General features: G+C 35.4%; 1 protein-coding gene across 4 annotated transcripts in view; it reads left to right on the forward strand.

Annotated features, from left to right (window-relative positions):
- Positions 1 to 17,654, forward strand: part of FBXL17 (F-box and leucine rich repeat protein 17) — a 536,693-nt gene that overhangs the window by 372,502 nt on the left and 146,537 nt on the right. Inside the window, exon 8 of one of the 4 annotated variants that reach the window (XM_017527157.2) lies at positions 2,500 to 4,453. The exons of the other annotated variants lie outside the window; for them this stretch is intronic. Coding sequence (XP_017382646.1) covers positions 2,500 to 2,705 — 206 coding nt within the window. The 3' untranslated portion in view covers positions 2,706 to 4,453. Of the gene's footprint in view, positions 1 to 2,499; positions 4,454 to 17,654 lie in introns of those variants that run through there. 4 annotated transcript variants of the gene reach the window in all.

The following is a 17,654-nucleotide window of genomic DNA, read 5'->3' on the forward strand; positions in this document are numbered from 1 at the left end:
GGTGTTTTCATCCTTTTTGCACTGGTTTCTTCCCATCTTTGTGGATTTATCTACCTGTGGTCTTTGTAGTTGGTGACTTTCGGATGGGGTCTCTGAGTCAATGTCCTTTTTGTTGATGGTGAAGTTATTTCTTTCTGTTTTTTAGTTTTCCTTTTAACAGTCAGGCCTCTCCACTGTAGGACTGCTGGAGGTCCACTCCAGACCCTGCTTGCCTGGGGATCATCTGCAGCGGCTGCAGAACAGTAAGAGTTTCTGCCAGTTTCATCTTCTGTTATTTTTGTCCCAGCAGGATACCCGCCTGATGTCAGCCTGAGCTCTCCTTTATGACATGTCTCTTTCAATATACAGGGGTCGGGTGCTGCTTGAGGAGACAGTCTGTCCTTTATGGGAGCTCAAGTGCTGATCTGTGAGCTCCATTGTTCCATTCAGTGCTGCTGGGCAGGTACATTTAAGTCTGCTGCAGTGGAATTCATAAGCGCCTTTTTTTCCCAGGTACTCTGTCCTGGGAAGGTGGGGCTTTGTTTATAAGTTCCTGATATGCTGCTGCCTTTTTTCAGAGATCCCCTGCCCAGAAAAGAGGTAGGCTAGTCACAACCTGCCAGAAGAGGCATTGCTGAGCTGCCGTGGGCTCTGCCCAGCTGCTGTATGAACTTCCTTTCGGTTTTGTTTATAGAGGTATAGTTAGAACTGCCTTGGTAATGGTGGTCTGCCTCAGTAATGGCAGACTGTCTCTGTAATGACGGACTGTCTTTGTAATGGCGGATTGCCTCGGTAGTGCATCAGTAATGGTGGACTGCCTCAGTAATGGCAGACTGCCTCAGTAATGGCAGACGCCCTTCCCCTCACAGAGCTGGACTGTGTTTTAATATATTTTTCTTTACTTGTAGTTTATTTTCTGGTTTGGCTATTATATTGCTATTTAGACATGGTTAACTCTCTAAATCTTCTATGTCTTGCATTGTCCAGGCCCTAAAGGATTCTCCTTGACCAACACAGGATATACTGAGTGTGCGTGCGTGCATGTGTGCGTGCGTGCGTGTGAGTGTGTCTATGAGAGAGAGGGAGAGAGAGTAGGTGTGTGTCTGTGTATGTGTTATATATGTATATTGTATATATACACAGGTAGATTTGTTAATTAATATATTTATTCATTCATTTGAAACTTGTCACTACTTGCTCCTCCAGTCTTTTTATATATTTCTCCCTTTTTAACTGCCAATTGTCAGGTAGCTAATAGCCGGGAGCAATGGATTAAATCCCTTATAATGAACTCTTCTGAGGTTCTACAGTATAAAATTTTGCTAAAGTCACACTTTGTTCTGAAGGCACAGAGATACTTTGTGTCATAACAAAGGCAGTGCCTAGTACCTACTATTAAGTTATCAATAACAAAAAGAAATGTTAAGAGAAAAAGCTCTGGAGTTGAGACATATCTGGAATCAAGTTCTGTCTCTGTAATTTGACCTTAGGGAAGTTTCTTCCCATACAGGATGCTCCGTTCCCTCAGTTGCAAAATGAGGAATTAATATCTGACTTCATGCTTCTGTATGTATCTGATACCTAATCTTATGAGTAGCACAGTGTACACTCCTAGTAAATGTTGTTCTTCTACAGGAGTGGGATAAAAACAAGATTCATTCAGAATTCTGCCCCCTTTCCTAATTGGAGGAGGTTTACGTTAAAACCTTACCAGTACAGTTTACATTTATTTGTGTCTCTCAATTATTTTAGTTCAGTGTTTCTCAACCCTGTCAGCACATTAGACTACCTGAAGAGTCTCTAAAACATATTGATGTACAAGCCTTACCTAAAACTAGTAAAATTAGAATTTCTTTGAGGTGGGGCCCAACCAGTGGTTTTGTAAAACTTGCCTAGATGATAATGTCAGCCAAAGTTGACAACTGATCTTGTCCATTTGAGCAGAATCCGAAGTGAAACTTTTGTGGACTTTCCTCTCCATGGTGATAAGAAATTGATCATGCTTTTTCTTGGACTTCAGTCCCTCCGACTCTCAAGCTCTCTGCCCCATTTTATCTTCCTTTTTCACTAGGATTTCAAGTATTCAAAAGGTTCTTGGTGAAAGTCTTAGCATCTGTTGATTCTGTTCTCCAAAATGTTGGGGCACAATTCAGGAAGAGAGGGAAAGGTTGATAGGTTATGAGATTATAGTACATTTGCTACCTGATGATACAATTAAACAAATTACTTGAAAGCTCAGCTCATCTTATCTTTTCCCCCACTATAATGCCAATTCTATATGGGTTATTTTTGTTCAAAAAGGCAGCAAAAAGATATTATAACCAGAGAAACAGCGTGTTATTGCAGGTAACTGCTCTGCCGGAGAAACTGTGTTCTCCCTACCTTATTATTACAAATTCTAAGAAGGAAAAAGAGATTCCCTTTTCCTTCTTTAACTGGATAAGTAGAACATATTCTATAGGACTTGTTGATTATTGAAACTACTTAGAAATTGTAAAATTTGATTTACATCTGATACAGGGGGAATTTCATCCTTTAAGAGACCACTTCATGATTCTGCCTCCTATTGCTTTGTGTTCAAGCTGGTGAGTCCGTTTTGGCCTCCTCTTTCTGTGGTGGTGGGTATGCATATTCTTTTACTACAGTATGCTGAGATTTTTTTTTTTAATTTTTTTAAGGGCCTCATTGATTCAGAAACAGCCCCTCACCTGGCATATCATTTGTAATTTTTGTCAAGATTCTCACATATGTTAAATGTAGTATGATAATACTTAGTAACACCCGGCCAGGCTATTACAGAATTACATTTATTTTAATTGATATATGATATAATTGTCATAAAGAAAACAATCATGCTAATAGGCTTCTTACTACCCAAATTGAACACAGATCTCTATGGAAAAGGGTAGCAATTATAAACAAATCAATAATTCAGACACAGCTAAATAGAAAATACAGTCTTAGGAAATTGCTCCCTGAAGAGAAATATAATATTGTCATTCCTATATCACTGAACAAATGTATATAATTGGCAGTGTTGTGGAAAAAATATGAAACTTAGAGAGTTGGGTTAAAATTCCAGCTTTGCCACTTCTTTTCTTTGTCACCTAAAGCAAGTTACATAACTTCCTAGTTTTGCCATCTGTTAGTCCACATGATGATACTTGCCACAAACTTTAATGAAAATCAATATAAAACACCCGTGTAGTGCCTGGTGGCATAGTCGACACTCACTAATTGGCAGTTCTTATCACAACAGAATCTTCGTTGTCTCTCCCTCTGAAGAAGAATTAGCCCTTCTCCTCTTCCAAATGCAGCTTTTCTGTTTATGGAAAATCATTATTTAGCAATTTGACCTACATTAGTCTATACTTGCCTACTTGATGTCCAGATCTAAGCTATCTAAATAAGATTTCCGGTAGAGAATAGAAAAAGATACAGCAAAAAGTCTAACACCTTTAATTTGGTTTCCTCTTAGATTTGTCAGCCATCTCTTCTTTGTACTACTTTCATTTTATGTGGATCATTTTCTCATTGCTCCCCTTGCACTTTTCTTTGTTCCTGGAACAATTTGTCAGCGAATACTTCCCACCATATTTTTTGGCTCACTTTTCTTTTGAAAATTTACTTCCTTCAGAAAAATGTATCCTTGGGATTAAGAGAAGGACATGAAGCAGAAATCAGCTTGTGTCACTCAGGCCTACGGAGGAAGTGGTCTTTCCTCGGGCTGAACAGCACTTCATACGGTGTAATAAATGAGATGGATGAATAAAGCGCTTATCTCCATTAGTGTCTCCACAGTGAATTTTACCATTGTGACCCTTGTGTCGGGGGCAGTTGTAAAAAGGACCCAGGTTTCTTTCTGGTTATCACATTTTTTTTTTCACTTTATCCCCCCTGTGGGCCCTAGAAATACACTCTCGAGATATTTTTCATTTCCATTTTTAAGTAGTGAAATAATCTTAATTAAAGAGAACTGGAAACACTCAAATACTGACATTGCTGTTTGAGGGCATGCAAGGTCACTGACAACCCACAGCCTCACTAAAGACCATTCCACATGCTTCTCTGTGGTTTCCACAGACCCTTGGACTGCTCTCCTGGGGCTGTCTTTGGCTGCCCAGTATTCTTGATCGCAGTACTAACCTGGGACTTTTTGACATAACCATGCGGCTCGAGAAAACTTTTGAATTGCTCTGGGCAAAAGTCTTCCAAGTCAAGAAGGTCATGTTGTACATGATTATGATTGGAGAAGTCATTTTAGTTGGGCTGCCGTATGTCAGACATGATAAAAAATATTTCATTCTGTCAAAAGTAATAGTCTGTCAAAAAATATTGATTCAGCACCCACTATGTGCTGGGCCATGTGCTAGATTCAGATGTTTAGTTTCTACTTTCCTGAAGGGATAATTCTGGTAGGATCCAGAGGACAGGGCTAGCCTGCTTATTAAAAAAAAAAAAAAAAAAGAAAAAAGAAAAAAGTAATACATCTTATTTTCCAGTCAAGAAGAATGGCAGGGAGTGGCCTAGTGACATTAGTCATTATTTTGGTGTAACCCATGCCTCACCCCAGCCTTGTTTACCTTCTGATACTATTGAAAGATTAAAAGGTTGTACTTTCCCTACCTCTCCTTGGGATAAGAACCCTTTTAAGCTGTTAGTTAACCCAAATTAGGATCTGGAATACATTATCAAAGTAAATACACTCATGAAACAAAAGAAACCCCAACAAGCATTCGGCTTAACCCCAGTATCAAGAATGCTTGTCTTTTGTTGCCAGACTAACACTGATAAATTATTCAAGAAAAACAAAAAGAAAACTCTATACCAAAAATAATTTTGCTCTTTATTATATCATTTTATTTTTCATATTATTAGGTATGCGTCACATGATCTCCCATTTTAAATGAAATTCCTTGTTTTTTCATTTTATGTTTTGCTTTGTTTTCAAATAGTATTTTAAACTGCTCCAAGATTGCTAGGTAAGATTCCACTCCTTTTGTCAGGAGGAATATTCCTTTTGTCATTAGGAATAACTCTAATAGTTGTAAAGTGACAGAGAAGAACTTTAGAAAATACATTTGTAAGTCAAAAAGAATGTCCTAATGTTTACTTTTGATTATTCACACTTTTTTCCATTCTATTATTTAAATATAGGTAACTGTTATTGTTTCTAACAAAATAGTACTAAACTGCTAAATCTATTCTTGCAAATTTTCCTTGTTTATATTTCCATCTTAAAAGTTATCTCTCTCCATTTCTAAATTTTATTTTATTCCTGGTTTCCTGGAATTCCCCATTACCAGATTTATGTTCTTTTTGTTACATTTAGGGGGTGTTATGTTCTTTTGCTTAGAAATGTAATACGGTTTGGCTGTGTTCCCACCTAAATCTCATCTTGAATTGCAGCTCCCATAATTGCCATATGTTGTGGGAGGGACCCAATGGGAGATAATTGAATCATAATGGTGATTTCCCCCATACTCACAAGATCCAATGGTTTTATAGGGGTTTCCCCAGTTCGCTTGGCTTTCATTCTCTCTTGCCTGCTGCCATGTAAGATGTGCCTTTTACCTTCCATCATGATTGTGAGGCCTCCCCAGCCACATGGAACTCTGTGTTCATTAAACCTCCTTTTCTTTATAAATTACCTAGTCTTGGGTATGTCTTTATCAGCAGCATGAAAGCAGACTAATACATAATGGAAATGATTTTTACCCAAAATTTGGTATTTAATTATTAAGCTTTTCTAAATACTTTCTTCTTTGCTCAACAGCAAAGAAGTTGTTGACATTCTTTACTATTTCCTAGGTCATCCCAAGACTGCAGCTAAGTAACCTTGAAATAAAACACTGAGCAGTGACATCTCTTATCACTGTGTCTTGCTAGAATGGACTACAAATGTCAAATCTATTGAGAGGGACTTCTTAAAACATTCTTTCAAGAAAATACTACCACAACCAATTCGAATATTAACTCTAGCTTCACATTTAATAGTTTTTTAAAATTAAGAAACATTCTGACCTTCATTTAAAAGACGCATGAATCTGTTTTTGTGTGCTAACCCCTTAACTTTCTTACCCCTCAAAGTACATATATGTTATTGTTCCAAATTAGTTTTTATAGCTAAATAATAAATTTATATATTTAACTTTTAACTGAAAATATTAACTTTTTATCTTTCCTTTCCTCAATTTCTGTTAGCACTTCTGAAGTATATTGTCTAATTTTAAGTAGCTATGTTTAACATTAGTCTTGTGAAGCAGTTTTCTGTAGGAATAGGAAATTTGTCCCAAATCATATTAAGAGTCATTTTTCACAAAGTTCCTATCTTTAACCCTCATTACATAGTACCCTTGGATATGCAGGCTAAGCATTGTTTTCCATGTACTATGCAATGGTGTGTGTGTGTGTATATATATATATATATATATATATATATATATATAATTATTGACCATTATCAGTATTATATCAGTGATGGTTAGTTCTAAATGGAGCTGGAATGAACACCAAGATAATTGCAATAATGCTAGACTTTCAGTATCCCAAACAAGAAATGATTTCCTAATGTTTAAAACTTCTTGAAAATAGATATCTTGAGTGGTAGTGAGTTTTCTATTACAAGAACTATTAAAGCAGAGATAATATCCGAGGTAGGATGTGGAAAGAAGGAACATTGGGTAGGGAATCAGCCTATATGATCTCTAAATTCCTTTCTAATCCTGGGGTTCATTCGAGACTGGTTTTATTATTTTTGTTTCATTCTTTACTCTGCGTGTACATTCTACTGGCAGGGTACTGGGGAAATACAGAGATGGATGAGAGGTACTCTTGCATTGAGAAAGAAGACGTAGCCATGTAAAGTTTTCTATCTGTGATATGTTGAGGCTCAAAGAGAGGACAGAATCATCATAGACTGCAATATCTGAAGAAGGATTTGTGGAAGGGGAGACCTGGGAGAACAGAGAGGAGAAGGAAGGGCATTTGAGGTAGTACAACCCTTGGAAAGGCTCAGAGCAAGAACAGGTGTCTCAATGGATGCTTTTTATGCATTGGTTATTTTAAAGAAAGAACAGAAATCATCCAAAGTGATTACATGCAAACACGGAAAAATTTTTGAAGGAACTTTATGAAAATATTCTAGTTGAAAATTCAGGGTAAGTTCCAATTTTTATTGTGACTTTCCCTGTCTTATGCAGCATTCCCATAGTAAGAACTTCTATTAACATATAATATTTAAAAGGAAATATTACTTTGGGTTATCACTAGTAATCAAGTATCCAGTTAAATTAGAAATAAATCAAATACAAATTTTTATAACAATAATAATAAAGATAAAATAGCTAAAATTTATTGGATGTTTTCGGTGGGCATTATTCATTTAATTTCCTTAGTATTCTACTTTAGGTAGGTACTATTAATATTCAAGCTTCTAGACATGGAAACTGAGACCTGGAGAGCTTCAGGTTTACATTATTTGTAACAGTATAGTGTGGATTAAGTCAGTGTCTTGCATAATCATTCAGAGGTCAGTGATATGTTTGTATTTATTATTAGTGACACTTTTTTTTTTCCAGCAGGATTTCTCCAGATGTTAGAGCCTTAAAAATATAACTAAATCCAGACAGCCATATTTGTTAATCTGCATATGAAAAAACATAGTAAAGCAGCTACCCCATGAGATCTAATTATATTCTTCTAGAACTTAATAGGTTGAATTTACTTATTCACTATAACTTTACCATGCTGATACCAAATATAAGTTGCATGCCATGATTAAGTGTTCTGTAGCTGAAAGGGGAAGACTGTCATTGATATTCAGTATGTTGATGTATTCAACAAATATCTTCCTAAAATGATTTCAAATGTGTATATAATTCTTCATGAGTTAAGATTTTTTCTTAATCCTCTTATAAAATTATTGCAACTAATTATGAGAGAAGTAGTATTACCTGTTTTCAATAGATGAGGAAGTTGAGGCCTGACAGGTTTTAATTAATTTGCAAAACAGAAACCAACATCCCACCATTGCAGATGCAGATGACTTCTCAAATTTCTCTTCTTTTCTTATAAGACTTATTTCTTCATTTAAATAGTGATTTTAAAGCAATTTAAGACAACATTAAATGAGATACTTTCATAGTAGCTTTAAAGTGTAGATATTTCTAGAGATACATAATGATACCATTTCCAGAAATGTAAGCAATTGCCATCTTAAATTCCTTTATTAACCCTGCACTCAGAAGTTCTCAGGGCTCAGTGTCATCATTCACCCTCACTTGCCCATTAACTTTTTTTTTCTTTTTTGAGATGGAGTGTCACTCTGTTGCCCAAGCTGGAGTACAGTTGTGTGATCTTAGCTCACAGCGACCTTTACCTCCTGGGTTCCAGTGATTCTCCTGTCTCAGCCTCTCTAGTAGCTGGGATTACAACCAGGTACCACCACGACCAGCTTTTTTTCTTTTTTTTTTTTTTTTTTTTTTTTTTTTTTTTTTGTATTTTTAGTAGAGACAGGGTTCCACCATGTTGGCCAAGCTGGTCTCAAACTCCTGACCTCAAGTGATCTGCACATCTTGGCTTCCCAAAGTGCTGGGAATACAGGCATGAACCACTTTACATGGCCCCATTAACTTTCTTCTCCTGAGAGAGCCTCTCCAAGACTGTTCTCTGAGAAGTCAAAATCAGGTCCCTCTTCAGTGTGGCTTTATGTTCTACCTACTCCATTCTCTTTAGCGTTAGTGTTCTTCATTTTCTGAGATATAATGAAAAGTAGGAGCAAAAAGGGAGAAAAAGCTTTAGAGCTGCATCCCTTTCTTTTAAAGTATCAAACCATATCTACTACTCCCAAGCACCCTTTTATGGGTTTACCTCCTCTTTAAGATAATTTTGTCCTCAGCAGCTGATGTTGGACTAAATCTACTTCACTACTTACTAATTAACCTACTTAAGACACTTAACATATGATTTATTTTGAAGAAAAACAACAATAAAAACAAAACAAACATCTCGCAACTTTCCTATTTAGAAAGTGAGAGTTACACTCAAAACACAGTATAAATTCAACATTAAAATAATGCATTATATTGTACGTTTATCACTGATTAGAGTCACATTCTTGTATCCACTAACATTGACAGAGTTAAGCCCCTCCAGAAGGTCTTTCCCTTTTCATCTCTTAGCTGGACTTCCTTGGATAAATACCAACTTGCCAGTTAACCCGAGTTCAATTTATTCAGGAAAGGCAGGAATAGTACATACATTTTTTTCATTCATTTTCCAATTTTTAAAATATTGAGTGGTTTTGCATCGTCTCATAAAGGTGATCAATGAAGAACTGTTGTTGTTTAATTCTCATTTTAAACTCAGTGATCCATTGCAATTTTTTTTAATTGATACTCAAATTGCCCTGTTTTTGGTAGTGGAGGCTTCTTCAAGTTGATTCCTGTTTCCTTCTGACATGGACTCATTATGTCAAGATACACCAGGTTCTTCCTGTGCACTTTATGCTAGAGACATGGGATCATCCATTTTTCTAAAAAACCCTGTGTCGTTAGATTGAATTTTTCTAATTCTGTGCTACATTTTGAATGTTACACCACTGTATCTTATGCCTTGTATTCCTCCAGCTTAAAACCTTTTATATTCCTTATCACAGATCCAGCCTTCTCCTTACAACTCAGCAAAGTGAGCCCCTCCCCAACAGGTTTTAAAGCATCCTCATTCAAGGATTCCCAGTATACTAAAAGCTTGTAGTTTCTTGAATCCAACACTCACTTAATCCCTAGACACATTTTCTACCTTTGGAGAAGCTAGAGGTGAGACTTGAGAAGAAGTAGTTTTACATTTTAGCTAGTCCATCAGCTTGCTAGGATTCCCTTCTGATTTTGTATCAAATTTTCTGCATTTGTTTTAAGTAAGTGTTGAAAATGGACCCCTTGGACCTAGTCATTTGGAAATAAGTAGAAAAGTGTTCAAACTGTATTGTATTACATTTATGGGCTTTAAAACTTCTTTGTCCAGCAGTGGGAAATCTATTTTGCATTTAAAGTGCTTGTTGGACTCTCAGTAGATTAATTTTATCACTTAACATGATGACCAGAAGTTTGCAAAATACTGGTCTAGTTCAACTTCTCTCTCAATATATAAGTAAGAACTGGATCTGTCAGTGAATGACCTGCTAGAGAGTAGAAAACCGGTGGATTTCCTTGGTAAAAAATCAACACTGTTCTCAAGGTGGAAGGTGCCAACCTTCCCAAGCTCATCAGATCCCACACATTCACCTTATTAGCTATAAAATCAGGGGTTAATATTCCTTCCATCTCATATTTTTGAGAGGCAAAGAACCAGACAGTTTTCCCGGATAGTTTCACTGTAGGATAGATATTAAATGGAACTTTCTCCTTAGACAAAAAGACCGTTTTATTCATCTAATTTCCTAATTAAGTAAATCAAACTTACTTTTAACTTAAATATTAAACTGTTAATTTTCACCCTTATCCTAAAACACTCCCTTGGGCTTGTAAGACTCAATCACCTAGAATTTATCTGTCAAATGTGTTTCTTTCCTTGGGTTTATCTGCATGACATTAAATAAATACTTTGAACTTTTCAACTTTTCAAACAATTGTCTTGAGTTGACGTGGCTGATCCAGCCTCCGTGCCTGTGTGTGCAGTGTATGCCAAGTGCCTGAAAGTGACTTGGCTTTCATTGAAAATGTCTGAGTGCAGGCAGAGAAAGTATTTTTAAAAAACTAAAAATTAGGAATAAACAGAAAATTCACTCTGTCTCCAGGAAGTTATGGTACTTTTTGATTTGCCTTATATATACATATGTGCTTTTCAAATGAACTATGTTCATACTGATATAATATACATTTTGCCTGCCAAAATACTTTCATATGGTAAATAATTCTTAGAAGCAGAAGAAAAATATTGTGCAGAAAACTAGCTAAGTACTGTTTGATGATTGAGACTTGTGTATTTTTAATCGTCTCTATTTCTTTCTTAGGTTAAATTTCCCTGGTTTTCTCTTCCTACTTACTATCTCTTTCCTCACATATGGCTCTAGGAGCTTCTCCAAGAAAGCAGTTTGCTTTGAAGATATTTTATTTCTACTCATAAAGGATTCTTCTGTTCTACTATTAGAAATAAAATCACAATAAAATCCTAATAGGATCCAATCCCTTCCTTGCCCTTTGTATGTTTGGAAATCTCTCCGAAGTCAGCCTTATAAAGTCACATTTGGAGGTTTGAAGTCCAGAGATGTCTCTCTGGTGTTCTGATGACCAGGCACTTGTACAGAGAGCACCTCATGACCAAGGTGCAAGCATACAGAATTGTACTTTCTGAATATGCTAAGAGAGTGTATATTTGAAATTTTATTTCTATCCTATAGTAACCAATTAATTTTTAATGATTAACATATTATTACACACATATATTATACTAGCATACCTATATATGTGCATCAATAATAAATAAGGTTTAAGCACTCAATTTTGAACAGCAATAAGGAACTTAAAATTTCTGCTCTACAAAATAAATGAAGAGTTTCAAATTTAATCAGTCTTATTTTATGTTGAGGCAAATGTACTTGGCTTTTTTTGAGAATCATACCCTCTGGCCTGGTTTTCAAAAGAAATTGGGTGAAATCCTCTAAAGTGTTTGTCAACTTTGCCATTATAACACACCTTGCATTCAAGGTTTGCAAATGATTTACTTTCTAAAAAAATTATGAACTAGAACAGATTAAGTGATATCTTCTTTTCACTCTCTTGGATCCTGACAAAATTTTAAGTGCTAGAAAGGGGGATGAGTGTATCAAGCAAGTTGATATTTGCACATGATTTCTGGCTTCTTTGTTTTCACAGCTTTTGATGCTCATACTTACCAGTGTACAATTTATTAGTTATTTACATGCCTGTGAAATGTGTTATTATAAAGTCTAGTCCCTTATTCCGCTAATGCATATTTTCCCCACATTCTGTCACATTTTTTTTATTTCCACAATATTTTGGGGCTACACAGAATTCAGGGAATGATCATGAATATATGCCAAACATGTAAACATTATCCATCACATTCATCATTCGGTGGAGGAACATGCTGATTCTAGAGCTGGAAGAGGTCCTTGAGGACAAATAGGACACAAAACAGTGCAAACCTGATGATGCCCCCACACACCCCTACATTATGTGGAAAGGTGGAGACTTTCTATAGTTATGCTATCTTTTGCACGAAGCTCATGCTTCATCTTCATTCCTAGACTTGATTTGAAATCTATTCTACTCTTTCAGATTTATGAAAAAATATACTTTTAAAATTTTGTTCAAAAATGTGGCCTTGATTTTTAATAGCCTACATACCATATACTTTTAAATTAGTTGTTTTAAGATACAGCATTCAAATTAGAAACCTACTATAATTTCCCAAGTTTTTCTGATAATGGGAAGGCCCTATAAAACATTTTTTATATGCAGTGGGCTCTACAAATATTTACTTTTTTTTTCACCTTTAAGAAACCGGTTGAAAATTGTAGAATTAGACTTTGAAGCTGTGTAGTGTATTTTTGGACTATTACAAATCTATCTAAATCTACAACCTGCTAGGAAAGTTCGCATCCCTTCCAGCTTGTGATTGTAATATATGATTTGTGTGGATTCTAGTCTGTCTCACAAATGCATTTAGTATTTTCTGAACTGAGCTTCTGTTCTGTGCCAGCCAGGTTTCTAACTGTGCGTGTTCAGTCCACTGATTGACTGACTGAGAGCCAAATTATTCTCGCTAACACATACTCAATTCCCAACTACTACAGAAAAGATGGACTCCGGGGCCAAAATTGGACCCTCACTAACAAAGCTTGCTTTCTGCCAGTAGTCGTACTTACACAGTGAATGAAAATTCAGTGACCTATATTCTTCCATTTAAATCCTTAAAATTTTAAATTAAAACTTTGTCAACAGTAATTCTAACCATACTGAGTCAAAAAGAGCCTTCCCTGCAATCTGGCAGCACTAAATATAATTCATAACTATCAAAAATCCGTTTTCTCTGCATAACTTTTAAGAACGCTCCTGATGTCTTCAAAATTCCATGCAATTTTCTTTAAAAGTTGGTTTGGAATGCCACTGTGCATCTTGAAGCCCACATACAGGGAGTTAAATTACAGCAGTAGCATATTTCTCAAGCACCATATAGTTGCAAATCCTTTATCCTGAAGTACATAGTAAAGGATTTTCTCCTTCAACAGTGAAGAAGGTTGAACTTTGGGGTTATTTCAATTTAACACATGATGTGCTGCACACTTAAAGCTGCGTTTTGACTTTCCTACTTTTTCTTCTTTATTCATCCCTGCTTCCCGTAAAAGGAGTTAAGTATGTAATACTGATTATAAAACTGGATCCACCTTATCACTGTTTTCAAAGCATCATATCCCTGCACTGGCTAATGTAAGTACTTCCTTTTCAGTGGGTTAATCTAAATACAGAGTAGAAGGCCGTTTATTCTCAAAATCATTTCTATCACTTCATCATAACCACTGCTGTTCTTCCCTGTGTAAATGGCATCACTATTCACCTTGTCACTTGGCCAAAACTTTGATCTCCCTGATGCTTCACTTTCTTTCTCCCTTTCATCACATCCATTTGCAAACCAGGTCAACTCTATCCTCAAAATATATTTCAAGTAGAGCCAGATCCACTGATAACTGTGTTAACCACTTAACTGAATCTCCTATTTGTCTTGTTCCTATCTTATAGTCTATTTATCACAGAGAAGCTTCAATGAACATTCTAAATATTTTTGAATGAATTAAAATGTTATTTAAATTAACTGTCTATGACTTTAGCAATGTAGTGTTTATCCTGGGTTACATATAGACCTAAAACCAAAAGAAACATTAAAATTTAAACATTATGGTGCCTTGCCTACCATTTAGTTTAGATTCAACTAAATATTTAGACATTTAGCCACCATAGGCCACCCTTGGCACAGTGTACTCAGCAAGACAAGAACCTTCGCTTACTGCAGGGCAACGTCAGGTGGTTAGCTTCTGTAGGAGACTTTGTGGTAGTCCCACGTCACGGTTCACCCAGCAATCAGGAGGCTCTTCTTTTACCCACCAGATGAAGGCTCAAGTGTAAGGAGGTAAGATCCACATAGCATGGATACAGGCATTGCCCTGGCTTAGAAGCTTCAATCCCCTACAAACAAATATGTCTTGGAACAGTCAACAGGCATAGTTTCTAGAATTCCCACGCATTTTAAGTCCAGTTATAAGAATGATTACGTTCAGGTAATCGAAAGCAATGTTGCCCCCATCAGGTATTTATAGTTCTTTCAAACCAGACAGATGCTATTTATGAATCAGGGGTCATTGTTACAATAAGTAATAATAGTTGCTTATAATAACATGGTTGAAATACCATTTAAGAATTGCCAGAGAAAATCTGGGAAGTTGACCAAAGGTCAAATTTTCATGGAAAAGGTTTGTTAGCTCTTACCCACTATAGGAATTTGTTTATCAGCTTTAGATTTGACTTTAAATGTAAAAATGATTCTATAAGTAATAGAGGGCAGATATTTAACCACCATCCATACCATATTTTTTTATTTCCTCTGCCCAGCATACTTTTTAAGAGAACATTTATCATACTCCTAAAATTGAGACAAAGGAGGTAGGACATATGAATAGATGACAGGGCTGATTCTGAAATCCTCCACTCCAGCCTCTGGACCAAGCTGGACCAGCCAGTCCTGGCTTCACCTGGGACTCTGATACCTTACATATGGTCCAGACATAGCCATAGGCATACGCACCATTAGATTTCTATTTTATTTTTGCATGAGAGAGAAAACCTAGCTAATACAAGGCAGCAAAATCATCCAGAATCTTGCTTGTGCCTATTCAGTCTGGTCTTCAAATGACACAGTAAAAGAGAAAAAGAAATATCATTGAAAATTTGATGCTCTAGCAATCTGTTTTGCTACTGTTGGGAACACTGGCAGACGAACACCTAGTATCCCCTAAACAGCATAGAATGTTCTTGGTAAAAAGTTGTGAGTCTTGCAAACATCTTTGAAAACAACATTTCTATTAGCTAATTTCCTAGGGCTGGGGAATGAGGAATCAGAATGGAAACTTCCTAGATAAAAGGAATATTTGTGGGAAAATATTGCAAGAATGTATTCTATAATATGCTACGAATTCTGTCGAGAAGTATTTCCTATTAGCTTGATGATTGATTCTGAGATTATGAAGGACAGAAGTTTTAATGGCATCCTACAGAATTAGGCTAAAAATTTTTCAAGCTTCAGAGCTATAGGAGCTGTGAGAAAATGCTGATTCCTCTGGAGCCTCAATTATCATTCAGAAGAAAACTGAGGCCCAGTTTTTCCCAGCTCTAGAACCAGAACCAAGCTGTCCTCTATCCCAGGATGGAATACTTTTCCTCCCATTGCTTAGCTATGGCACCTCTTCCTCCTCTTTGCCTGGAAGCTTTTCTGTGAGAACACCAGACATACCTTTACTCAAAAGGGGTAGAAAACATGAGTATTTTGCAATTAAATTATGTTGTATGATAATGGAATATTATTTCATTTCTATAATGTAATGATTTTAGAAATGTTCTTTATTAATTTCTTATATAAGCTTTTTTGAAATAAGATACAATTTCTTACCTATTTAGAATAAGTAGGATTACATTATTTTTTAGTTTATTAAAAATGGGGAAAATTGTGTTCATTAAGTGAAATGTATGAGGCTTTCACACACAAATATTTGTTAAAATATCAAATCATATTTTAGTTTACCCAGATTCTTGAATAATATTTAACTGGCTATACAATATTAGGAATTAAAATGTGTTTTGTGTATTTTGAAGATATTATTCCACTGTCTCCTGGCTTGCATTATGCTGAAAGAGCTGCCAATCTTTTTTCCTTTGTCTTTTTTCTTTGCTTGCAATATCTTCTTTTTACTTTTAGTGTTCCACAGCTTTTCTGTTATATCTCTTTGTATGTGTTTCTTTTTATTCATCATGCTCAGAATTTATAGATCTTCCTTAACCTGAGGACTCAGTTCTTTAATTAGTGTGGGGAAAGTTTCAATCATTATTTTCTCAAACATTGCCTTTTTCCTATTGTCTCTATTCTGGACATTTAGTCATATATTAGACCTTCTCATGCTATGTTTTAAATCTATTAGCCTCAATTTTATTTTATCCATCCCTATGCTATAATGTGTTATTTTCACTTCTATCTTACGTTTTGCTGATTTTTTTCCTTCAGCCCTGTTCAATTTGCTCGGTAAGCTATCTGTTACATTTTTTTAATTTCAGTGATCATCTTTGTACTTTCTAGAAATTGTGATTCTTTTTCATAAATCTGCTTTGACTTTTTTTCATAGTAACATGTTATTTGCTCATGTTTTCAGCTCTCTTTATTTCACAGTTTGAATATACTTTTACTACATTTATGTCTGATAATCTAAAATCTGAAGTCCTTTAGGATTTTATTCTTTTATTTCTTCTTTTTGCTGGCTCTCATTCATAGAGACTTGTGTTTTTGTTTTGTTTTAAATTGTGAGCTTCTATTTATCTTTATCTATGGGAACCCAATGTGACCTTTGTTAATGGATGTGCCTTCAAAGATCTATGGTTTGCTCCACCAAGAAATCTGGGACACTACCGGTTTGGACTACTTTCAGTTTATTTCTTGGGCAGGGTTTCTAAGAGCAGAAGAAAAGGGTAATTCACTCTCTACGTTCATGGCCTGTGACTTTACATCTCAGAAGAGATATTTTTTTCCCCTTATCCCACACGGCCATTAAACTCAGGCCACAAATATTAGCAAGTATCCTCAAGGTAGCTGTGGCATTCATACCTAATTTTAGGTCCTTAGCTTTTTACATTTACTTTCTGGACATTTATATATCATAAAATTCATGCATTTTAAGTGTACATTTTTATTATTTTAGTAAGTTTGCAGAGTTGTGAAATCATCACAATTAAATTTTAAAACTTTTTTTCACTCCATTAAGACCCTCTTCTCTATTTACAGTTAATCAGTGTTCCTGTTCAACCTCAGGCAACTAATAATACTATTGCTAAATTATATTCCATTTTATGGCTGTACCACATTTTTTTTCATCCTTTCACAAGTTGATGGACATTTGGGTTATTTCTACTTTTTCATTATTATAAATCATGCTGCTATGAACATTCTCATGCACATCTTTAATTTGAACACATGTTCTCATTTATCTTAGGTAGACACTTAGGAAAAGGATTACTGGGTTGCATCATAAATTTTTTCCTACTTTCTTACAAAGTCAGGTATGTATTTTAAAGAATGTGAATTTTATTTTATCCAGCATTTCTATCTATGTTGAAGTGGGAAAAATTTGTGGCAGGTCTGGAGCACAAGAGTTTTTGAAAGAGAAGTGGTTTTTTGTTTGTTTTAAATCTATAAGAGAAGTTTGCGATTTGAAATTTATGTCATTTGAAAATATTCACTTGCAAGGTAATGATCATATTTTTGCATCTCTTTTTTTTTGTTTGTTTTTAGTTATTAGAATCATTCAGGTTCTTTAATAGCCAAGAGGAAAAATTTCAATAGGATGTTTAAAGTATTAGCCAATTTTTTTTTTTTTTTTTTTTAAGTTCTGGGACATA

This window comes from Cebus imitator, unplaced genomic scaffold (genome assembly GCF_001604975.1).
Source record: "Cebus imitator isolate Cc_AM_T3 unplaced genomic scaffold, Cebus_imitator-1.0 Scaffold46, whole genome shotgun sequence".
NCBI lineage: Eukaryota > Metazoa > Chordata > Mammalia > Primates > Cebidae > Cebus > Cebus imitator.